A 26,353-nucleotide genomic window follows, 5' to 3' on the forward strand; every position below is an offset into this window, starting at 1 on the left:
ATCATCCATGTAGGTGATAAAATTGGGGAGCTGATTCTCCTTTTCTTTTTTTTTAATGTAATTTTTATTTTCTATTGGAGTATAGTTGATTTACAATGTTGTGTTAGTTTCAGGTGTACAGCTAATTGATTCAGTTACACATATACATATATCCATTCCTTTCCAGATTCTTTTCCCACTGATTCTCCTTTTCAACTTCCCTTATCCCACATCTGCATAACCAGCCCATCACTAAACCTAATGATTATATATGTTCTCTTAATCATCCCTCTCACTGCAGCCACTTTCCTGTTTAAAGCCAGGTTTGACCACGTCATTCCCCAGGTCAGAAGCCTTAAATGGCATCCCCCTTGTCCATATTTGTGCTTCCCAAACTGTGCTCTAGAACTTCAAGATGTGTGGGCCAGTGTTCCAGATAAGAGATATTCAATGTCAAATAAACTTGAGAAACAACGGATTGAACAAAGCTAAACTGGCCTTTTCACGGAAGAACTCTCAGAGCTTTAAATTTCCAATGTGCAATGTGAATCTCTCAAGGAGTGTGTACTAGGCAATATTTTCCACACTGATTTTTGCACAAAAGCATTTTCTTACACAGCACTTATAATTCTGTGTCACATAGTCTGAGAAATGGTCTCTGCAACCAGCATTTGTAGTGAGCCACCTGGTGAGACAGAATTTAAAATATTTGAGAAAAAGAAGATGACAGCGGCTTCTTTTCCAGAGTTGAGAGAAATTGCAGGGGTTTACATGACAAAGCAGGAAAGTCTGAATTAGGGCAGATGCTGGGTTGCTTGGTGCTAAAACAAAAAGATGACAGCATGGTGGCTGGGTGACAGGGTGGCTGGTGGCTTCGGGGTAAGACTTCTGTACCTTTTCCAATTTTGGTCCTGTTCCTTCCCCAGAGTAAGCACCAGCCCAGACACCCACTTCTCCCAGGAGAAGTATAACCAAGCTACTTGTGCACATCAGTTAGAGAAACACACAACTTAAATAAATACTTAAAGCAATTTGCTTAAATTGGACCAAAGGTAACATCTATTTAGGTATGTGGCTTTGGGTATATTGAACCTCTGTGAAATCTCAGCTTAACAGGATAAGGCAGGGACAGGTTTTCATGGTTGTGTAGTAAGCACTGAATAAGCACTGCAGTCAGCATGGAAAATAATTCATGACCCAGTTAAGGTGAAAATATGGGACGTCTGAATCCTCCCTCCATCCCTGCCCTCTGCCTTTCCCCTTCAAGAGTTGGCAATATCTCTAGTCTGGTTTGTAAACAGATTTTTAAAAGGATTTGTTGCATCTGATGCATTAGTATCCACATCTTCCACCTGCATTATGTTGCTGAAAATTACATTAAGTGTCAGATATTTATTACCACATTCCCCTCTTATTGTTTTACAGTCAAGAAAGGATAGTCTGACTTGTTATTATTCAATTATATCTGTGGAAATCTTTCTGAATTAGGAGTTGGGAGTGCACAATTTCTCGAAGTCAAAATATAATCTCTAGCCCTACATGGACATTAATATCAAAATCTTTTTCCACTCAGACCAGCCAAACATATTGTAACATATTACAGGCAGTGTAGTTCTCACTGGCTCCTTGAAGTTGGAACCTTGAATTAAAGTAAAACTGATGCAAATTTATAAGAGAATGACAACCAGGCAGCCTATGGCTCAACGTGGTCCCACAATTGTGTTTTCCTGCCAACATTGTTTTAAAATATTTGAATTAGTTGCCAGCATTTAAAAATGGGAAGATTTTACATAAAAAGCCCTGGTTATTTGCTTCTCCTGGAAAATTCAAGATCTAATCATTCTAATCCTCACTTCTTGTGTGTATGTGTGTGTGTGTGTTTGAAATTTTATTGGAGTATAGTTGATTTACATTGTTGTGTTAGTTTCAGGGGTACAGCAAAGTGATTCAGTTATACATATACATATATTCATTCTTTTTCAGCTTCTTCTCATATAGGTTATCACAGAATATTGAGTAGAGTTCCCTGTGCTATAACTAATCCTCCCTTCTGACATTGCAAAAATTGCCCAAGTGGAACAGTGGCCGTACCCCGTGGATGGGCCATAGTTTCTTTAGTTTGCTCTGCTCCCCACCACTCCCTTTTGTCTCCTTGTCTAGCCTGATTCACTTATTCCCTGCAAGGCCTGTAGGCATTTGAGTTTGGAACCTTTGACTTAAAGTCACATTTAAGATCATGACTTTTAGAATGAAATAATGTCATTTGCAGCAACATGGATGCAACTAGAGATTATCATACTAAGTGAAGTAAGTCAGAAAGAGAAAGACAAATACCATATGATATCACTTATAGGTGGAATCTAAAATATGACACAAATGAACCTATCTATGAAGCAGAAATAGAATCAGGGACATAGAGAACAGACTGGTGGCTGCCAAGGGGGAGAGGGGTAGGAGAGGGTTGGATTGGGAGTTTGGAAATAGCAGATGCAAACTGGTATATACAGAATGGATAAACAACAAGGTCCTACTGTATAGCACAGGGAACTATATTCAATATCCTGTGATAAACCATAATGGAAATGAATATGAAAAAGAATGTATATATATGTATAACTGAGTCACTTTGCTGTACAGCAGTAATTAATACAACACTGTAATTCAACTATACTTCAATAAAAAATAAATTTAAAAAAACCCATCATGACTTTTTTTTTTTTTTTAATTTATTTATTTATTTTTTATTTATTTATGGCTGTGTTGGGTCCCCGTCTCCGCGCGAGGGCCCTCTCCAGCCGCGGCAATCAGTGGCCACTCCCCATCGCGGCGCGCGGGCCCCCCACCATCGCGGCCCCTCCTGCCGCGGAGCACAGGCTCCAGACGCGCAGGCCCAGCAACTGTGGCTCACGGGCCCAGCCGCTCCACGGCACGCGGGATCCCCCCAGACCAGGGCCCGAACCCGTGTCCCCTGCATTGGCAGGCAGACTCCCAACCACTGCGCCACCAGGGAAGCCCCCCATCATGACTTTTAGTAAGACTATTGTAACCGGGAATCTGCAGGAAGCCTTGCTTGATCCCTCTACATTAAACAACAAGCCTAAAGATTTCTACTGCCAATACATTTGTAGTTAATTCAGGTCTATATTAGATGGCTAATTCACTCCTGAGAATTCCCCGTGTGTGAATAATGCACCAATATCTTTTTTTTTTTTTTTAATTTTATTTATTTATTTATTTATTTATGGCTGTGTTGGGTCTTCGTTTCTGTGCGAGGGCTTTCTCTACTTGTGGCAAGTGGGGGCCACTCTTCATCGCGGTGCGCGGGCCTCTCACTATCACGGCCTCTCTTGTTGCGGAGCACAGGCTCCAGATGCGCAGGCTCAGCAATTGTGGCTCACGGGCCTAGTTGCTCCGCGGCATGTGGGATCCTCCCGGACCAGGGCTCGAACCCGTGTCCCCTGCATTGGCAGGCAGATTCTCAACCACTGCGCCACCAGGGAAGCCCTGCACCAATATCTCGAATGAAGTAATAAAACTGTTTTGGTTCTAACATTCCTGCCAGAACACCCTCTCCTTGCATGTATGGAACAAGAGAATATTTCTGGTGTTAAGCCATAGAAAGCATTAAATTTCTTTTTTAATTTTTCAAAATAAAAACCATTTTGAGGCAGAGTCAGCTCGTGGGAGAAATTGGTGTGGCAATTAATGGCATGGTTCAACACCTCTTCATATAAATGATGGGAACATAATGCTAAGCAAAACCTCGAAGAAGTAATGAAATATTTGTTTTAAAGAGGAAGCAAACATTTTTCAAGCAGCAATTTCATATTAACGATGAAGGAAAGATAAGAGATTTAATATTAATGGTTATTGTGATACTACTAAGGTATTTATCTATAAATTTAAAATTATTTCCACCGTACATTTTAAGGACTATATCACATATCTGGATAAGGAACTCAGTACTTGTGTTGATCATTTTCCTGTTTCAGTGAAATAAAGACATGAGATTGTAAATAATCTTGAAAACACTAGCTAGATCTAAAGCTCTATTATGGTATGAGAGTACAGCTATGAAGCCTTAACAAATGTTCTTATTTATTCTCTACATTTATCCTTGGGAAACTAAGAGAATACTAGTCTCTTTTCTTCATATAGGGTCCCCGTGTTGGTAATCATGTAAGTCATGATGAGAGACCACAAGAGTCTTTCGAATAACTTGATGGTTTCATGGTACTCTTTCCAGATAATGCTATGGTTGCATTTTTCTTGCACTTTGAAAGATGGTCAAGGGCTGATTCTGACATACCTCATAGTTTCTAGCAACTACACAGTCATATTGACATTTCTCCTGCCAGAGGAGGAGAAATGTCATAATCTGTTACTTAGTAACAGATTTATCCCAGAAATCCTCCCTCCAAAGCACCAATGCCATTTTCTTGGCTCTTCCACCATTTCCACAGTCATGGCTTCCCTGCTGGGATGGCTGAGATCAGGTGTGAATCACTCCTCGCTACCCCTATCCAATTTGCCAGTGGAGTACCCTTCCGGCCTCTCTGTTCTCAACACTAAACAACACAACTTTAAATTGTCCTGGGAGTATAATCCAAATATGATGCCAAGACTTTTTTTGCTGACGTCTTTTGTATTAAATGACAAATGCGTATTGCTTAGCCTCACTGTTCCAATAGTCAATTGGACTGTAAACCAAATTCTGCTCTCTGCAAGAAAAAAAAAAAATGCATGAAAAAATTTAATGAATCACGAAGAAGATAAAGAATGTTAATAGGAATCTGGCATTGCTCCCAGCTTTTCTTAAACCATGAATGACAAGTAACTGAAAATTTGGAGTTAGTGTAATATAATGGGAAATTTTTATTTCAAAAACAATAGCTATGATGATATGAGGGACTGAGAAGGGAGAAAGTCAAAATTAAAATGAAGTTCTGGCGGCTTCCTTGGTGGCGCAGTGGTTGAGAATCTGCCTGCCAATGCAGGGGACACGGGTTCGAGCCCTGGTCTGGGAAGATCCCACATGCCGCGGAGCAACTAGGCGCGTGAGCCACAGCTACTGAGCCTGAGCGTCTGGAGCCTGTGCTCCGCAACAAGGGAGGCCGCGATAGTGAGAGGCCCGCGCACCGCGATGAAGAGTGGCCCCCGCTCGCCGCAGCTAGAGGAAGCCCTCGCACAGAAACGAAGACCCAACACAGCCAAAAATAAATAAATAATTAATTAAAAACTTAAAAAAAAAAAAAAATGAAGTTCTGAAGTTCTCCAGCGCAGGTTCAAGCTCATTTCCCCCAAATTGTTTTGATATATCATTAACAATGGACAATTAGCAACTTCCCAGGCTTAAATTTAATCCTCCTACTATAAAATTTAATAAGGTTGGCCTTACATGTAGGGAGTACAGTTACTCCTATGTGGGTTAATTCAGGGAAGGACTATTTGGCCCTGGAAGATATCTGGAGCTCCTTATTATAAAACCTACTTGTTTCTTAATGCCTGCGAAGCAAGGTTTAAAATGCAAATAATTGCAGAGGGATAATATAATATTCACATCCACTGCAGAGCAAAGAGGAGTAGGACGGAAAAGTTCAAGGAGGCACGGAGGCACTTGGGATGTGTGTGTGGTTGGTGTGAGATTTAACTAGATGAGTGTCAGGGACATAAAGACTATTCAGTCTGAAATCATCATGCTTTTACAATTTGGTCTGAAATTCAAAGAGCCATTTTCTCCATATTACTTTTCAAAATATTTTAAAATTTATATTTGAGGGGAGGTCGACAATGCAGGATGCGGTGGGTTAGAACACATTCATAAGCCTCTTGTGGGAATTTTCCTTGGCGAAATTTAGAAGACTCTCTGCGTTTAGATGGATGTAATAAAAAATATGCCACAGAATTTAACGTGAATCACAAAAACTCTTTAAATGGTAAGCTGCTGTAAAAATAAAAGCCATTTGATACCCATTCAAAATTTAATGTGTCATTCACTTTCTAAATGCAAATGATTCTTTAATACAGCTTAATATTTCAACCAAAGCTCTTTGAAATAGATACCATTTGACTCACCAATAATTCCTTTTGGAGGGCTTAAAGAAGCATAGGAACCAAGAGACCAGGAATAAAACCATGATTTTTCATGATTATTCCATGGGTTTAAATATTGGCCTTTAAATATTTCTAAGAAAATGCAATTGATGGTCTTGAATATCATCAACAAATGGAAGTTTACATTTTCCCTTCAGCAACATGCCCTCCAAAATGCAGAACTCCCTTCCCTTCATTATTTTGTTCTTCTTTTCTTCTCCCTTAGAAGGGATTAGCGCTGTTGTAAGAACTCATACTTCATGGACACAAGACTAGGAGAAAGAAGAATGCAGAATGGTTAAAGGTAGAGACATAGGGCCATCCTGCCCACTTACACTGCCAAGTCACTTCTAGTGTGGATGTCATAGCAAAAATGTTTCTTTTTGGTGGGTTATGCCAGTATCACTACATCAGATAGGAGATACTCATTTCATAGAAGAGAACTCTTATTAATCAGCTTTTTAGTTGCTAGAAAAAATATTAATAATTATTAGGTTGATTTTAAGAAACAATTTTAAGAAGCAATTACGTCTAGTATCTGATGACGTGCATTTTCTCCAAAACATAATCTTTCAACTTTTTAAGTGCATATTTAATGCCAAGTGCTTTAACTTCACAGTGTGTGCAGAGGTTAAGGAGATCTGGTCAGAATCCTGAAAGTGTCTAAATTTCATGTTGTGTAGGAGTGGGGGCAGAGCTTGGCATGTAGAAAATATTAAGTAAATGTTTGCTGACTGCATGCTCCACAGCAGGCACTGTTAAGAGCCCTTCTACGGCAAGGTCAATGTTCAGACTCAAGGCTGGTCTCAAATTTACTTTTCTGCCCTCATCTCCCGTATGATGCTGTATATAGTCCACAGTCCAGCTCTTCTAGGGTAGATTCTTGCCTTCCTTATCCCTCTAATGAAACCTCATTGAACTTTCTTTGTGTTTCGCTCACGGTAATTACCTTACTTCTCTTTAGAGTGTACTCACTTAGTACAGGCCAAATGCCCTCTTGCTGCAGTTATCTTCTTAGATACAGAGCCAGTGGCTTAATTACCTTTTTACCCTTGAGAGAGCTTGGTCTCAGAACTCTAATATAGCAGGTGCTCCATAATTATTAAGAATTTATGTGGCTTCCCTAAAACTCCCATACAGCACATTTAACTCTGAAGCCTACAGCACTATTTCTTAAGAATTTATTTGAAAATGCTTAAAGAAGCAACTTGAATTGTACTCATTTACACAGGAAGGGCCAGAAGGCCTCAGAGAAAACTTTATAATATTTTCCTTTTCACAGGACTATTGTCAGAGAAATAAATTTCACTCCACCCATGTTTCTTGTATACAAAAAAATACTTTTCAAAGAGCCATGTTTAAATGCTGTGTGAAATGCTACTTTTGGAAATTAGAATGTATTATTAATCACTCCACTGTGGCTTCCAGGGAATGTAATTACTTACTGTCTATAGCAGAATCGAGCTAACTGATTAACATTACCCTGTAATAAACGCAAGTGGGCACCACAGACTCCCTGACGCCTTTGGGTATTTGGCAAACAAAGTGTTCAACCTATATACCATCCACTCTCAGCCCTCTCTTTCCCTCCAAATTCTTTCAAAAGACATTTCTGAAGGGCCTGCCTATTCTTAATACCGAAAAATCAGGTGGGCTGCTAGGAAAAAATAGATGGATGGTGCCCCAGTCATGGCTCTAGCTCTATACCTTATGCTCATTTTAGAAAGAGAACCCTATTTGATAAAAAGCATAACTTCTTTGCATTAGGATATAACACAGGCTACTCTGAACATCATGGCCTCTTTGCACTAGAATGATGTAACACATGCTATTTTTTTTTCAGAGATGATTCTCCTGATTTATTTTTTTTAATTAATTTTTATTGGCGTATAGTTGATTTATAATGTTGTGTTAGTTTCTGCTGCACAGCAAAGTGAATCAGTTATACATATACATATATCCATATTATATGTATATATTAATATTAATATATTAATATTAATATATACATATATACGTATAATCTTTTTTAGATTCTCTTCCCATATAGGTCCTTACAGAGTACAGAGTAGAGTTCCCTGTGCTATACAGCAGGTCCTTATTAGTTATCTATTTTATATATAGTAGTGTGTATATGTCAATCCCAATCTCCCAATTTATCCCCCCGCTTTTCCGCCTTGGTAACCATAAGTTTGTTTTCTATATCTGTGACTCTATTTCTGTTTTGTAAATAGGTTAATCTGTACCATTTTTTTAGATTCCACACATAAGCAATGTCATATGATATTTGTATTTCTTTGTCTGACTTACTTCACTCAGTATGACAATCTCTAGGTCCATCCAGTGGCTATTTTCAATATACAAAACTATCACACAGTCTGTTAAGATTTATATAAGACTGAATTTCTACTTTTCTGCAACTGTAAGTTCCCGGATGTAATGCCCAGGGCAACAAAAAGGAAATGTTTGATTTATTTCTATTTTCTAGAAGTCTTAAGTATTTATTTCCTCCTTCCGGAAGTCACTAAGACTACCACTGCCTCTGATAGGTGAATTGTGAAACTGATCACATGTGGTTGTCAAACAGCATTCCTGAGACAAAGCAGAAGGACCCTCATTCTAAAGATGCAGAAAAATTCTAAGTGTCACAAAGAGTATAATGGGTTATAGAGCAAGCTTCTTTGGAAAGGGACCTTAATACTTGCTGGATTTATGGCCAGTTACATTTTATTGAGGCTGTGAACAAACATGGATTAAACTCTTCAATGCCAGCTAACTCATGGTTATAAAGTTAAATATTTCATCTTAAGCAGATATTCAGGTAAAACAATAGAGACTCACATTTAACCACTGAAATTAAAGAGGAGGGAATTACACACACCTTTGGGAACCCCTTAGGTCTAAAAGTGTAGGTGCTAAAAAAAGTAAGAGCTCATGAAATGACCCCATTCATTGGGCACAGAATACGCCAGGATCAAACAGATAAAGTTTCATCTATCTTTTAGTCTTATCCAGTATGAAGAATGGCTCGATGATCCACATAATAAGTAAAAATTTCAGGGTTTGCCCAGTGGCTTGGCAATGGGTAGGATATACCTAAAGTATTATTTTATAATCAAGTATCTAAAGTTATCATTTTATTTGGTGACTATGACAGAAAGTAGGTGATATCAGTGACTATCATAGGCCCCCTTACCAAATTACAGTAAGAAATTAAACCAAAAACTGGCTCTGTGTCCGCACGTCCTGGGTTATGATCACGTTTACCTTTGTGATTAAATAGATCTCTTGGTGAGCCACCTACTAAAAGTCATATTAATTTTGTAAAAAAAGAAAACTACATATATGTAGGTGTTACTAATGATTATTTGTAGGGATGTGAGAGGAATGTGGGAATGTGTGTAAGAAGTTTGAATAAAATCTCTCAAATATTTTCACTGTTTCATTTTATACCGATATTCGTTATTTACATTGTTCATGTGGTATATACTTCTTTTACAATTTAAAAAAATATAAAAGAGAAAAACTGATAGGCATTATTCTGTCTTGGTTTTTACTCTTTTGCAACTGTAGTTTTCTCATCACGATCATTATATATTTTGGGGAAACATCTAAAGAGAAATCACTAGCTGAATTTGAATGGATTCATCTAAATCTGTACCTTGGCATGTGGAGACAGATAACCACCAGGAAAGTAAAACAATGTTAAATTATGACCATGATCAGGCACATAAAAGGGAGCATTGACTGGGAAATCGAGCCTGTGAGAAACAAAAATGGCAAGGACAAAGCTAACAGAAAATGATACGTCTAGTTTTACTGACTGAACTAATTCCCATGTGGTATTTAAAGAGGAGAGTCAGAAAATAACCTCTAAGAACTAAGAATAGTTTAAACTTTGGATTCGTTAAACCACAAGGAATATGAGTCTAAGCACAAAATAATCTAGGGTGGGGCAGGTTCTGGGGCTCAGTAAGCCCTTCTCTGCGCCATAGATGGTGTGAGTCAGGTCTCAACTACATCGTCCTACAGCCGATCGGCCCCTGGTCTCAATTTTCCACTGCCTATGTGGCCTTCAGCACATTACTTCTTTTAATCTATTTGACAGTGCATATTTAGTATTTTTTGTAAAACAGTGATAAATCGACATTTATTGCTAAAAGGTAAGAGATGAAATGAGAATATCGGCTAAGATTAATGAATTGTATCTCAAAAATTTTGTCCTCATTGGCTTTATCCTCACAAGGTTCTGAAATAACAGATTCAGTCCTAAGTGGCTAAATAAGGTAGTAGATTACATTTTCCACACACACCAGGCTCCATTTAAAACTCTGTGTATCAGGCTAATGGAGGTACTATCATAGTTGAGTCCATATCAGTCTATAGCTACATGGATGCGGACCTGTAAATTAACTGTGCATATATGGATATAATGAGGCTGAATGTTTAAAGACAACACAAGGTTGGAAAGTTTCTTTGACTGCAAAACAAACAGAGCCACGGACACACACAAGCACACAGATCTACCCGTACAAACTTCAACCAAATAGGGGCAGAAGGTTGGGAGGGTAAAATGAAAGTAGGGTTTGCCAAGTCCAGGCAGTAACACCTTCAGAGAAGCACAGTGTCCACTGCAAAACATCAGGGCAAAGCTGCTCAGCCACGATTTCTTTACTTCTCTGTGATCTCAGCTTGAGACTGGGCTCTCTGCTTTTGCCAAGGGAGTTTTCACAACGTGCATCTGTTTGTCGAAGTAGCAGTCCTCCCAAATTGAGGCAACAGGCTTCTTCCAATACTTTAAAATTTACTTAGTGATACTATAACCCCACAATCCTGTTTCTTTTTTCAATCTCCATCTTTAAGTAAGTAATCTAAAGTTTTGAAGATCCTTAATGACCTTAACCATATCTGTAGTGAAATACACTTTCTCTGATAACAGATCTAAAAAGCTTCCGAAGGAAAACTTAAGTGATTCCGATGGTGCTTACTGCTTTGTGGTAAACTCAGGTATGGTTCATAATTTCTTTTTGTTTTAGCTGTGCAAAAAAGGATGTATTTGTGATCACACTCCTTATTCCCCATATCTTTGCAAATGAATACTACATGGCTGTTCATGGAGACAACATTTCTAGAAATGTTCATTGGTTCATTTGCCTGTCAGTCAAAACGAAAGCCTCCAATGGCTATCACATCAGCCCCTGAAGATGTGATTCTACATCAGTTCCATCAGTTACAGATCTGCCATGCTCCACTCAACTTTCAGAGCTAAAGGAACAGCATGGATACACACAATCTTTAACTGAAAACCCATCAGCATTCTCTTCCAACAGCATGGGCAAAAATGGGACGAAATATGGCAGCCTTATGAAAGAACAGATATCTTTAAGAGAGAAAAAAAAAACTAGGGTGGAGGAATGCCACTGAAATGTTCCATTGTTTTAGAGTGGTACAAAAGCAGACTGGTTTTAAGCAAACCTTACAAAAGGACCCTTTAACGTCCTCACGGCCACTTTGATTTGAGAGAGGAAAAGGCACGTCACACTTCATTTCGCTCCCTGCTCAGTGAGCCTCTTCCCTGCCTACATCTCTTGGTCCTTGATCCTGATCTCTAGCTTTTGGTCCACTTATTTCTTCCAATGGCTTTCATCTGGGGAATGTCATTTGGTTCACTGGCTTTTTCACTGAGTCCCCTTTTTGAATAACCCTTGTTTACTTGCTAAGTCTCTTAACACTCTAGTTGCCTTATCTGGTGGAAAAATGAAGAGTCAGGCATACCAAGATGTCTCCTTTGGAATTAACACAAAATCGTAAACAGTGTATGTTTAACTTACAGAAGTCATTACTTCAATTATGACGCAGGTGGGCAGTAGACATTTTCCTCATTTCACAGATGAAAGAGAGGCACATTCTCTTCAGGAACAGGGAACAGAAGCACCGTGCTAAGTGCTTTTCCTCAATTTTCATTCAGACAGTCAACAGCACTGTGAAGAATCATTACTGCGCTGCAAACCGGGATACTGAGATTTAAAGAATGCAAAGAATTCTCCCATAGTCTGATACTATTCAAAGGGCACAAGTCTGACATCAAATCCCATGTTCTGTCATTATATAATTCTTTCTGGTACAGCACAGCATTTTGGGATTCAGAGTTCGGCAAGGTAGGAGAGATACACTTCTCAAAGTGGAACTCTGTAAACTATTCAATCTGAAGAGATAACAAGAAAGTGATTTGCCTTTTTTTTTTTTTCTTTGGTCTCCCTGCTGTGGGACCCCTGAGACCGAACACCATAAGATGAAAAGATGCTGTACCTCTGCAGCATCTGCTCATCTTACTGGTTTACTCTACACAGTAACCGGAACTCATTTTCTTTGTGTTTAATCCTTCAAGAAAAGTCAAGAGAATAGTTTGGTGTAAGAGTCCCCTATCTACTGAATGACAAAATTGGTTTCCATCCCTATATCAATTTATTCTTCTAAAATAATCAGAGACTGGATATAATTTGCTATGTTACTGATGTTATTACTATTTTGCAGTCAGCATTTATGTGGTTTCACCTAAAACCGTGCACATACTCTGGCCCATTATCCCTGGATTGAGAAAGGAAGAGTATGTAGTTTAAAAGAGTGAGGGTCTCATCATTTTGGGACCTGGGCAAAGGTCATTGTTCTGCCACCAACTCTTATGAAAGCTACAGATATGTCAATGTGTCTTTCTGGCTCTGGGTTTCACCTTTCAAATGAGGCAGCTGAATTCTATGATCCCCAATTCATAGCATGTTATTATTTTATATAATCTACATGGAAAACTCTGAATTTTTAAGAAAAGTACCAAGCAGTTTGCCACGCTGGACACAGCAGCAGAATGCCATGGCAGAGACCTGAGTCCCTGAGTCAACAGAGACAGAAGGCAGGAGGGTGCAGTGGGGAAAGTGGGCCCGCTCAGGCTGCAGGAGTGGAGAGAAAGGGGGTGGAATCGGTGGGGTGGGTGTGGCTGCATAAGAGCCAGAGAAGGGAGGAGGGTGGAGTGAGGGAGGAGGGTGGAGTGGAAGGGGGAAGTGGTGTTTCTGGGTCGCAGGGAAGGTGGCAGTTATGGGTTTGGTAAGGGCCACACTGGGGTTGTCCCTGACTTCATCTCTAGCCTGGGTAGCTTTTTCATTTTTAATTAACTAATTAATTAATTTTTAAATTTATTTTTGACTCATTTGCCAACTTGATAACAATATTTATGCACCTTATTTTTTCTTTTTTTTCCAAATTGTTCACCTTTTTATTGAGGTATGATTACATACACTAAAATTCACCCTTTTGAATTCATTGAGTTAGAAAACTGCACACAACTGCATATAGAACACAATCAAAATATACATTTCCATCACTCCAAAAAATTCCCTGTGCTCCTTTATTGTCAATGCCATTCATCACTCTGAGCCCCTGGTACCAGTGATCTGTTTTCTGTCCCTATTGATCTGCTTTTCCGAGACATGGAATCATGCAGTGGGTAGCCTTTTGAACTGATTTCTTTCATTCTGTATAATGTTTTTAAGATCCATCCCTATTGTTGCATCTCTCAGCATTTACTTCTTTTTAGTGCTGATTATTATTCCAATGTATGGATACACCAAAATTTAATCATCCATTCCCCAGGTGATGGACATTTGGAATTTTGTCTGTTACAAATAAAACTGCAGTGAACAGGTCTTGGCATAGATGTATGTTTTCACTTCTCTTGAATAGATACCTAGGAATGGTCATAGGGTGGGTGTATGTTTACCTTTATAAGAAAAATTTTCTAGAGACAGGTGAAAAATGACAAATTTTTACTTCACCCCAAATCTTCCTATTAATAGATACTCTGGTCTCCCCTGCCCCCTCCCTATACACTTTAAAGAAATTAAATGACCTATTTTTTGTTATTTAGTTTTATTTAATTCAGAGAAACCAACACCCATGGGCAAGCAATAGAGAATGCGCTGGTGAAGGCGGGCCGGGCCTCATGCTGCTCTCCACTCCCCGGTGTGTCAAGGGAGGGGCAGCGTGGCACTGTGGCTACAAGCAATCGCTCCGGGTTCAAACCCCAGTCCAAGTCCCTACCAGCTGCGTGACCCTGGGCAAGTTCAGTAACCGCTAGATATACCCGCACTGTCTACTGCAGCAGGCACTAGCCATATGTGGCTATTGAAATGTGGCTAGTGTGAATGAGGAACTGAATCTTTAATTTGAGTTCATCTTAATTAATTTTGGTTTAACTTTAAAAACTGGTACTCTAGCCAGTTAGTGGAAAACTTTAACTAGTTTTGAAACAACTTGGCTACGTGAATTTACTCTTTCAAATGTAAATTTTATGAAATCTAAATACTGCACAAGTATTTGTGATAAATATTTAATATTCCAATTGGAATGTGTGATAAGTATAAATACACACTGGATTTTGAAAACTTGGGATAAAAACAAGAAGGTAAACTATCTCATTAAAAATTGTATATTGATTATATGCCAAAATAATAAGAGTTTGGATATACTGGGTTAAATAAAATATATTATTAATTTCATCTTTTTTTTTCTTACTTCTTAAAATACGGCTCCTAGAGAATTTAAAATTATGTGGCTCGTTGTATTTCAGTTGGGCAGAGCTGCTCTATATGCTTTAATTTCTTCCTTAATGATATGGGAATAAAAATAATTTCTTCCAGTAGTTGTTGTGGCAATAAGAAAAGATAACTGCAAAGTTCTTAGCAAAGTGCTTGACAAATAGCTGGACGTGCTCCCTCGAGAGCCGTTCTTCTGTGGACGCGATTTCCATCCTTACTTCCTCTGACTCACGAAACAGAATTTGGAGATATTCTGTGGGATATTCAGTCTGTTCTCATAAAGTGCACGAGAGCCAAGAAGGCCACTGACAACACAGGGGCCAATGGATGGCAGGGATGCTGATAATTTACCAAATGAACCCATATTTTGTTTTCACCTCACAGATTCCTACTTTTATAACTTTCATGACCTGTAAGATATGGCTTACATTCATTCATTCATTCATCAAACCTTTTACTGAGTACCAACTTGTTGAAGAACCTAGATTCCATAGTTTTGCATTCTTAAGTTTCTTAATGGTTATAGATCTGTAATAAAAAAAAAAATCTGCTCACATCAGGAAACACTGAAATAGCTTTAAAATGATAAGATGCAGTCTATTCTTCATCTCTAAGTTAATAACTTCAATTGTCCTTACTGAACTTAAAATGTATTATCTTTTTTCTTCTCTCTCTCACCTGATTTTCTACTTTATTATTGTGGAGGTTTTAAATTCTAAACATTTCTTTTTAAGATTTTGTATGTTTTTTCTTTGTTCCTTATTTCTAACTTTGGCATAATTTGGAGAACTGGAAAGATGAAGTATTCACTTATAAATGATAAAGGGAAAACAAAAAGAAACTAAAAGTTAAATTTTAGAAAAGTGGCAATTGATGGATAACATAGAAGAGAATCTCTAATAAACGTAGGTGTTCTTTGAATAATCTATTCAGTAAGTATTACAGTGCTCCTGTAAATACGCTAACCTTGAATTTCCATTTCTCCACATTCTATGAAGCACAAATTAAGTTTCCTTTTAGCAGTCCAATTCTTTTTCCTAAAATAACTCTTTAAAGTATATTAAATTTGTGAACCTCTCTTAGTTTCAACAAGACAATGGAGGCAATCATAATAGCTAAAACTTAGTGAGGTCTTTCTAAGTTCCGGGTACATAATAGATCCTTTACTTGTATTCACTAATTGAACTTTAATATAACTCCATGAAATATCTCAGTAGACAGATAACAGCCCTCCAAAGATGTCCATATCCTAAGCCCCAGAACCTGTGAATATGTTATTTACATGGCAAGGGGGGAAGTAAGCTGCAGATGGAACTAAGGTTGCCAATCAGCCAACCTAGAAAAGGAGAGAGTATGCTGGATTGTCCAAGTGGGACCAGTGTAATCCACAAGGGTCCTCTGTAAGTGAAACAGGGAGGTAGGAGAGTCAGGGGTCAGAGTCAGAGAGATGTTTGACGACACTATGCTGCTGACTTTGAAGATGGAATAGGTCCATGAACCAAGGGTTCTTAACCCATGGCAACAAAATAAAAGTTAGGACTGGCACATGGCACTCCTCCCTCTACTCACTCTCCAGGTTTCAGCTCCCTTGTCACTTCCTTAGAGGGAGCCTTCCTTGCTTGCGTGGATGAGGTTGGATGCTCAAAGGGTATAGCCTTAAGGTAGAATGTAACTCTCATTTGAAACACTTATCACGATTACAATTTTACATTTGTTTGAGTCCTTTCTGTCTCTGCCATCAAACTGTAAGCTCCATGAGAGCAGGGCAGTGGCTAGCCTTTGCCATCTGTGCCTGTCAAAGGTAGGGTGCAGTTGTCCCTCTGTTGTCTACTGAATTTCTGATGTTTAGATAATTAACAATCCAAATTCGTTTGACTCATGTTGAATTTGTTGGACATGGTCTTAGAGAATAAAATGTATTCCAGCAGAATAAAGCAGATTATGGGAAATGAATATCAAAACTCCTAGACTTTAGCCCCTGAGTAAATCACCTCCATGAGAAGAAAATATGAGAGAATAAAAGAACTATCCAGAAGAAATCTGTTGAAGCATGACAAAAATACTCTATTTGTATTTGGTTTGCCAAAAGATGCCTTTTTATCCTCAACTGTATTACTCAGTTTGCACAGGATTTCACTGTATTGAAACCTGGAACTTGGGGATAAGTTTTAAATCTACTCTTCTAGAAGGCAAAGACACAAACAAAAACAAAACAAGCATAACCAGGCTTTTTCTATATTTGATTATTTTAAAAAGTTAAGGGACTTTTTGTTACCACTTATTTGTTGAGTCTTGACTTTTTCTAGCCATATAACTATGTGTTTCTACTTGTAATAAATTGTTTTTTAATCTTTACATTACGGTCTCCCCTCAAACAGTTATACCTACTAAAAGCATAATCTTCTACATGTTCTTATAATATATATTTTAATCGATAATATCTATTTATATCTATCTATAGTTGAATTTGCTAATTGTTTTTGGTATAAGTTTCTACTCCTGTATACCTGATTTTCTGCTTTTCTTTATCACTGTGGTGGTTTTAAATTTTAAACATTTTAGATTTTGAATATTTTGTCTTTGTTCCTTATCATTTCTAAATACCTGTTATTCGGAGAACTAGAAAGTTGCCAGATTATTTGGACAAGATGATACCAGATGTAATTTGAATCTAGTATGGCTTTGCCTCAAAGATTTGTGTTGCTAATTACTAAGCCTCAATCACATTCAATCAATTCTTATACCCATGGAGAAGCCATTCAATTCATTTATCCATTTTCTGTGGCTTTGAGATTTCAGCGCAAATTCAGTGCCCAAGGAAAAATAACTGCCAAAGACTCCCTGTGCTTTTAAGTTCCACATTACACCCATCTATCTATGGCAAACCATTTCAAATCACTCTCCATTACACAAGATTCCTTTCCCTGGGGAATCTTACATTAGTATATTCAAAATTCAACCTCACTAAAATGAAATAAGAACATTTACTCAGGATTGAGAATATTGGGAAGTCGTTTCCTCCACATGCATAAAGCAGAAACTGGGGAAGACATGTTAAAATCCCTTTGGTGATGATAAAGTTTTATTAAATTAGAATATTTATCGTAGAGTAAGCAGAGAGATTATTTTATTTCCTTTGAAGTAGCTCCCATAGTATATTTCTCTCTGGTCCTGATTTTATTCATAGGACATAAATGTAAACAAATGTGTGTTCCAAAGAGATGGCATCATTAATTTCATAAATAATTGATGTCCTTCATTTAGCTTCCTTCCTTATATTAGGTTCCCAAAGAACTTGACCAGGAAGGAAGGACTATTATGCCTATTCTACATGAGGGGACACAGATATGGAGATTTATTGAAGATCAAAAAGCTAATCAAGTAGAAGCTTGACAGTTCACTCATGGGCGCTCTCTTCTGGCCACACTCACTATACCACCTTTTGCGGTAGACATGGAGCAAATACAGTAAAACCCTAGTGGAAACTGCCTCCCCACATCACTGATGAGTCACCCAATGGAAAATGAACTCTCACTGGGACAGTGCATCTCTGGTACTGTAAAGTTAGCTCCCTACCTGCAAGATTTTGTCCTTATATAATGCTCACTAATTTACAAAGTGATTCCATAAAAATAAACATTCTGATGCTTCCAAGAGACAGAATAGAGAGTAGTCCCCATTTCACAAACCCAGACAAATGAATCAGCCTGTCTGGGTCATATGGGCTTTTAAGTGATGGCTTGAGACTCAGACACTGGGCCTTCTGACTCCAAATCTAAGATTCATCATTGAATCACAACCGTTCTCAGACCCTCAGGTGAACAAAAGGTGCCCAGGAAAAACCCAGGTTCCTTTGCACCTAGTTAGGCAGAGACCAAGTACACTGCAGAAATCAAATAAGTTAAAAAAAAAAAAAAAAAGAGAGAAGTTTCCATTTTGGTTGAGCCCACATCATTCACCAGAGTGGGGTTGGCAAACTTTTCCTGTAAAAGGCCAGATTGTAAATATTTTAGGTTTTGGGGCCATATATGGTCTCTGTTGCATAGTGGTCTTCTTTTTCTTCCTTTTTTGTTTTGTTTTACAAAACTTAAAAGTTGTGGAAACCATTCTGAGTTCACAGGGCATACAAAAACAGACTGTGGGCGGGATTTGACCCATATACCATAGTTCATCAGAGCCCTGGACCTGGCAACCACCAAAGCATGACTTGTAATGCAGATCTTAAGCAGTACCTGAAGTTCCCTGGCTCTGAAATGTTTATCCTATAAGTGCACATCCTTGACTCACAGAAGAGAGTTCACCTCCCCGATTCACCACAAGTTCGGCTATTTTTATTTTCCTCTGTCTTCAACCAAAATTAAAGACAAAGCCACGTTTCGCATGCTATCTGCACTAGATCCCTGGCATTCACAAATTTAAATATCATGGTTTCTACTATTTCAGAGACACCCCCAAATGCTCATGGATTTTAAAAACATTTCACTTTTGAGTTAAGATCCTAGAATTGTGCTTGGGAGTTGGTCATATAGTGAGAGAGACCAGCAGCCTGCCTATCACTTGCTTCTTGTCCTGCTTCTATTTTATCTCTACCCTGCATCATATAAATGGATAAGTGCTCTTGGGGTGGGGGGCAGGGAGAGGAAGAGGAAATAGGCCTTAAAATGGAAGCCAACTTCCAAGGTTGGTGATTAGTAAATTACATCAGAAATTATAGACATTCCCCAGAAAACAGCAGATCTCCATAAATTAAATTAGTGTCTGAGGCCTTCAACAAAATATGCTATAAAGGATGTAAGAAAAACTAATTCATGAAAAGGTTTCTGTTAATTCTCCCATCAGAGCAAAAATTTTTGAAGAGACAAACTAGAGCTTTGAAGGAATTTCCTCATTTTTTCCCAGTTAAATTTGACTGCATTTTAATAGGCATTGTAATAGTCTCAGATGGTAGGATTCATGTGTCCCTTGCAAAGGCCAAGGGCCTACAATGATTTATTTTGATGTGTACCAAGTGTCTCCACTTTGGACTATGCAGCCAAACTATAATCAGTGCCAGCCCAAAGCTGATCTCTATATGAAGACTCAGGACCTGGACTCAGCAATGAGATTCTTTGGTATAATGATGACTTGAGTGCAGAAGCCTTTTGCAGAACATTCAAACCCTTGTATTTATTGTAGTAGCTGTCTTCATTTTTAACTTATTCCTGGACATTTCAATGAAGAGTTAGGAAGGCAGCTTTAACAGTTGAACTTTTCAAGTTGGCCTCAATTGCTTAAAGATTTCAAATCATTGATGATACTCAACTTTTAGTCTATAAAAGCAATGGTGCTGGGCACCACTGGGGTATAAAGCCAACTTAGTTCCTGCCTACATGGGGTTTTCCACCTACCAGTGGGATAAAAAAATATGACTAATAAGGTAAATAAACAATTAAAAGTTCAATGAAATAGCTAAAGATATGATTAACTACAAATGGATTGACACACTATAAGTATTATAGGAAATTAGAGGAGAGATCATGTATTCATTCATCGATCATTAATTGGTATTTATACAGTGCCAGGCATTATATCTTCTCTGTAGACTCTTCTTTGGGACTCTGAGCTATATATCCAATTTCCTATTTGAAATCTCCACGTATAGACCTCACAGGCATTTCAAATTTAACATGTCTTACAGTGAACTTAGATTAGCTTGGCAGATCTTCCCCTGCAGCTTCCCCTTCTGAATGGCAACCCAGTCCTCTGGTTGTGCAGGACAAAAAACAAACAAACAAAAAAAGCAAAACCAAAATACCATATATTCATCCCTCATTCCTCCCTTTCTCTCACTCTCTGTGTTCAGTTTGTAAGCAAACTCTACTGGTCCTACTTTTAAAATATATCCGAATCGAACCACTTCTCACAACCTCAGCAACTACCATCCAGGTCTTTAGCCGGGATCATTGCGATAGCTTCCTGACTAATGGTTTCCCTGCTTCCACCCTGGACCCTTGGCAGCCATAGATCCTGCTCAAGGCCATCCAAATTAACAAACCTATAGTTAACACAGCACTTACTACCCACCAGGCACTGTCCTAAGCTCTTTACAAGTAGTAACTGAATTCTCACAATAGCCCTACACGGTAGGTACTGTGACTCTCTGCGTTTCATCACCGAAGAAATGAAGGCACACGGAGGACAAGTCAAGATCACACAGCTAGTGAAGGGCAGACACAGGAATCAAACCTTGACATTCTGGCTCCACAGCCCATGATCCTAACTTCTGTGCCTGCTCCCTCCAACGGCTTCCCTTCTCACTCTCAGAAAAAGCCCAAGTCTTCATGATGGCCTGCCAAGCCTCACATGACCTGTCCCCTGTTACCTCCACGACGTCCTTCTACTGCCTTCTCCTTGGCTCACTCAGCCACACTGGCTTCCTCACTGGTCCTCAAACACCCCAAGCTTCTTCCCGTGCCAGGGACTTTCACCCTGGCTGGTCCTTCTACCCAAACCATTTCCCTACAGAAAGTGGTCCGACTCACTCTTCACCTCCTTCAGGTCTTTCCCTCAAATGTCACTTTTTCAGTTAGGATGTCCCCGATCCTTCTTATTGATAATAATATATCTAGACATGATTCCAAGCACTTAACATCCTTACCTCATTAAACCCTCACAACAGCTCTGGGCTGAGGGAACTATTATCTCCACCTTACAGAGGAGGAAAAGAGGCACAGAGTAGTTAAAAAGTGTGCAGAAGGTCACACAGCCGATAAAGGATGAAGTCAGGATTGCAACCTAGAGTCTCTGGCTCTAGAGTCTGTGTTCTTACACACACACACCCACCCCCCCTCCCCCCCCCACACACATGATCAATATACAAAATTTGGTGACTAGTGGTTGATGGGAAAGTAAGAGAATAAAAAATCAGTTTGTTCAGAAGCTTGTAGCCAGAGTGAGAAGAAGATTAGCGTATCAGGTTAAAGGAGGATGCAAGGTGGAGGGTTTAGATGACCAGTTTCCAGAGCGCTGTGTCTCAGAGCGTCATCCACCACGCTCCTCCATCAGAATCTCAGAATCTGAGATTCTCAGAAACACTCAGGGTGTTTTCTAACAGTGCAGATTCCTCGGCTCCACTCCAGACATTCTTATGTAGAGTCATTGGGGCCAGGAGCCCAAGGATTAGTATAAATAAGAACTCCTGGATGGACCTAGAGATTGTCATACTGAGTGAAGTAAGTCAGACAAAGACAAATGTCATGTGATATTGCTTATATGTGGAATCTAAAAACAGGGTACAAATGAACTTCTTTACAAGATAGAAATAGAGTTACAGATGTAGAAAACAAACTTACGGTTACCAGTGGGTAAGGGGGGGGGGAGGGATAAACTGGAAGATTGGGATTGACACATACACACTACTATATATAAAATAGATAACTAATAAGGACCTACTGTATAGCACAGGGAACTCTACTCAATACTCTGTAATGTCCTATATGGGAAAATAATCTTAAAAAGAGTGCAGGGCTTCCCTGGTGGCACAGTGGTTGAGAATCTGCCTGCTAATGCAGGGGACAGGGGTTCGAGCCCTGGTCTGGGAAGATCCCACATGTCGCGGAGCAACTAGGCCCGTGAGCCACAACTACTGAGTCTGCGCGTCTGGAGCCTGTGCTCCGCAACAAGAGAGGCCGGGATAGTGAGAGGCCCGCGCACCGCGATGAAGAGTGGCCCCCGCTTGCCACAACTAGAGAAAGCCCACGCACAGAAACGAAGACCCAACACAGCCAAAAAAATTAATTAATTAATTAATTAATTAATTAAAAAATGAATAATGCTTTAAAAAAATGTAAAAAAAAGAGTGCAAATATGTATAACAGATTCACTTTGCTGTACACCTGAAACTAATACAACATTGTAAATCAACTATACTCCAATAAAAATTAGAAAAAAAAAGAACTCTTAGGTGATTTTGAAACACATTCAAGTTTTCAAACCACCATCTTGGAAAATAGGAAATCGTTTCATTGACTTAAATTAGGACACTAAGCATCGCAACCTTAATATAGTAATTCCATAATGAAATCTGCAAAATATACTAGCACAGTAAAATTTTGCAACTTAGGGCAGGGATCTTTGATGGGTTTGTTCATTGGTGGATTCCAAGTCCCTAGAACAGTGGTTGGCCCATAGTGTATCAGCAACAAATAGTTGTGGAATGTGTGAAGCTTCAAGTGGCCCAGAGGAAACTTTCAAGATGCACAATAACTTTCTATGAGCATATTTTATTCTGAGTGGTCCAACATTTCCATCAGACTTCTCATAAAAATTCACTCTTCTCAGTTTTATCATTATTTCCTTAGAGATATGAACAGAGTGAAAAAGTATATTGGCTTTTGGAATTATTGATCTAAGTGTGACTTGAGGCTCTGGCATTTGGCAGCTGTGTGATATGAACAAAGTATTCAATCTTTCTGAACCTGTTTTCCTCATCAATAAATCCATCATCACCTCATTCAATGTCAGTAAAGGTACCATATGAATTAAAAGGATCTTTGAAAAAAACAGGGCATTGTTATTAGGTGAATTTATTATTTTTTATTTCTCAATTACTTTGAAATACAGTTTTGGGGGCAAATTTCTAGCTGCAAAATTTTATAGTCTAATTTGTAAAATTAGGAAAACTGACTGTTTTAATGACTGAGATGGCATGAGTAATACACATAGATATAGAATGTGTTACTGCTATTAAGAATTAAACTTGGAGCACAAATGTCTCAAATCCTTTTAAATTTAATTTGTGAAAACTTATGGGAAAATGAGTATGAAAATATTCCCATTAAGTGTTTCCTCTTAGAGATAATCATAGCCCAACAGTTGAAGAACAGTATCGCCCTTTTGAAAACCAGATATTGATTTGTTGGAGAAATTGGCATAGAATGTTATAGCTTAGTATTCTGTTACTCAAAGGCACAGCCCAAGCCAAATGACTTTCATTTAAAAACTTTTAGTGTAACAGGTATTTATCATTCATTATTTACTGCGTCCTTGATATCTGAACATTGAAATCTAAGAGAAAAAAGTCGATTGTGCTGAAACCATGCAGGCTTCAACGCCTCCCCAATTTTGGAAACTTTAGCACACTACTTCCATCCCAACATTGAATTTCAGTGACTAAGCAAATCTCTCCCTGAACCTAAAGTAAGGAAAGACTCTGATCTCTACTTTATTCTTGCTGATCAAACAGATACACAAAGAAGGAGTAACACTATTATAATTAAAGCACAGACAAAAATGTAATTTGACAAGTGGCAAGAAACAGCTTTCTAATTAAAACACCATGCATTCCACAAAGTTCTCAAAAACTTCATTCTGGTTTTATGCGTAAGTTAAGCATTTTGGAAAAGCATTTCCATTGCAGCGTCAGAAATAAAGGCCTCAAATACTTTGAAGTTAGAGATCTAACTACCAACATTTACACAACTTGATGGGTTACATGTGATATAAAAATATCTATCTGGGGCTCTACTTTCAAATTTGAGTTATAAAATAAAATCCACTTAATTAAACGAGACTTCAAAATTTTCTGTTTCTGCACAAAAGTTAATAACAGCATACAAAATGTTAGGCAGAAGACAGTTTCTCATAGACCAATAAACTGCACATTTTCATGACCGATCTAAGAGAAAGAAAACCAGTTCTTTGAATAATACATGAAACAATTTTGAAAGATTTTCCCCAAACAGGAAAGCACAGTAGTAAACTCTAGGTCACACATTTCTTTATCGAAAGCTGAAAACTCAAAACCTCAAATGGCAACCTCATTTCTATAATAACAGTTTAATCAACGGAGGCTGCTTTGCCACAGATACCATACCATTATGATGAGGGTTCTGGGTCTACTCATTTCATCGTCACTTTCCACAGGCAAAATTTCATGGGATGGTTCCTCCTGGCGTCGTCTACAAATGTGTGGACAGCTCCTCTGGACCACAGAACGAAAAGCTTGAAGCAGAACAATGCTGGCAGTGCAGCCCATCGCTGCATCCTGGAGCCCACAAAATAACTTCTATGTTGATGCTATGTTTGAACAACAGTGGCTCCTTGTCCCTGAAAACAGCCTACATTGCAGCTGCAGCCAGCTCACTCTCCAATCACTTCCTTGAGCTCTGATCATCTGATCGCTGCCAAATAGCTTGGATGCAGAGATGGGAAAGATTTGATCCACTGAAAACTGAACACACTCAGGGATATTACAGCATTTCGCTCAGAGAACGTTTCTCAGTTCATTTCAAGAGCATGTCTCCTGTTCATTACAGTGATTCTCTTCCATTCTAGTTTCAGAGGTCTGAATAAATATATCTTGCCCTCTCAGACACTCAAACAAATCACTCTTTTTCACACTAAACAACTGAAAAATTGACTTCACACTAACATTTTTTTTCTAAGGCAAATGAGTGGCATACAAAGAGTGACATGATGGTTTTAAAATGTTAAAACTTCCAGAAGTAAATTTATTAGACACCTTACTAAGTGACTGGGGTTTTACTTATCAGAGCTCATAAGTTCCAGAAATGAAATGGGCTCATCTGAAACACGCAGTCCGCTGAATCAAAACGATTTATCAAAAGTATGCACGCATTAACCAAACCCATGTGAGTGACACCAGTGTTCCCCCTGTGATTTCCTCCCAATGGCATGCTTGTTCTGTTCCCACACACGCAGTTCTGCAGCCTAATACATTTTTATATTTACACAGGCGGCTTGCAGGGCTGAAAATATCTCTGTTACTGAGGTCAGGCAGGGAGTTCCGCCGAGCTGACCTCTTAGAAAAAGCAGCTGTACAGCATTTTCACATCCTATCAATAAGAATTCAAGGCTTCAGGAAGGACTTTGAGGTTTTTGGTAGTTAAGAGTCTAGTATTTCCTGACTCCTGTGAGACTAGTCACTTAGGAGGGAACCGGAGAGATGCTTAGAAGGCACGTGACCTGCTTGGACTGGCCTCAAGATCTAATGGTATACTCTAAGAGAATAGGACAGCAGGGGATGCTTGCACCAAAAATATCTCGTGGAAAATAGATTTTGCTTACAAATGAAGAAACTATGAAATCCCCAGTAGGATTTTTCAATGTCGAGATCTTTCTGTTTAGCTAATCCTTTTGGTGTAACTCTCGGAGATTCAAAAATGTTCTCTTTGGTTTCTGGGCTCTGCAGAGAAGAGGGTGTTGCAGGAAGTTTGGAGGTTTGTTTTGCTCTAAGGTGTGACCCCAGTAAAGTGGCTTTCACAGAAGCATCTAGCAGAAGGCTCAATTAGGCATTAATTGCTCCGTAATCTGTCACAACACAGCCTCGTTTTAATTGGTATGTTTGCCAGAGAAGTAAAGCATTTTGTTTTCTTTTAAGAGGTACTGGCTGCCAGTAGTTTTTCATCTCCCTATGTTTTGAGCAAACATATTTTAGTGCGGCTGGAAAAAGAAGAAAAAAATGCTAATGATGCTGGCAAGTCCCTGAACTCCCTCCGGACCTTTGTCAGAGTTCCCGGGTGCTAATCTAAACCATTTTTTACTCCAAACAACTAGGGCATTTACAGAAGAGAGGTTACAGTTTAGCCTGTCTGGCTTGTGTATTGAATATCTATATAAATGGTGTCCACCAGAGACAAAGCATGGAGTGGGTTGCCATGATTATGAATGTGTCTTTTCCAATAGGATTGCTC

General features: G+C 38.8%; 1 protein-coding gene across 2 annotated transcripts in view; it reads right to left on the reverse strand.

The window, feature by feature from the left end:
* The window catches only part of DOCK10 (dedicator of cytokinesis 10), a 279,468-nt gene that overhangs the window by 183,627 nt on the left and 69,488 nt on the right, over positions 1 to 26,353 (reverse strand). Inside the window, exon 1 of one of the 2 annotated variants that reach the window (XM_061205466.1) lies at positions 24,514 to 24,675. The exons of the other annotated variant lie outside the window; for it this stretch is intronic. Coding sequence (XP_061061449.1) covers positions 24,514 to 24,675 — 162 coding nt within the window. Of the gene's footprint in view, positions 1 to 24,513; positions 24,676 to 26,353 lie in introns of those variants that run through there. 2 annotated transcript variants of the gene reach the window in all.

The sequence above is a fragment of the Eubalaena glacialis genome, chromosome 1, assembly GCF_028564815.1.
Source record: "Eubalaena glacialis isolate mEubGla1 chromosome 1, mEubGla1.1.hap2.+ XY, whole genome shotgun sequence".
Classification (NCBI taxonomy): domain Eukaryota; kingdom Metazoa; phylum Chordata; class Mammalia; order Artiodactyla; family Balaenidae; genus Eubalaena; species Eubalaena glacialis.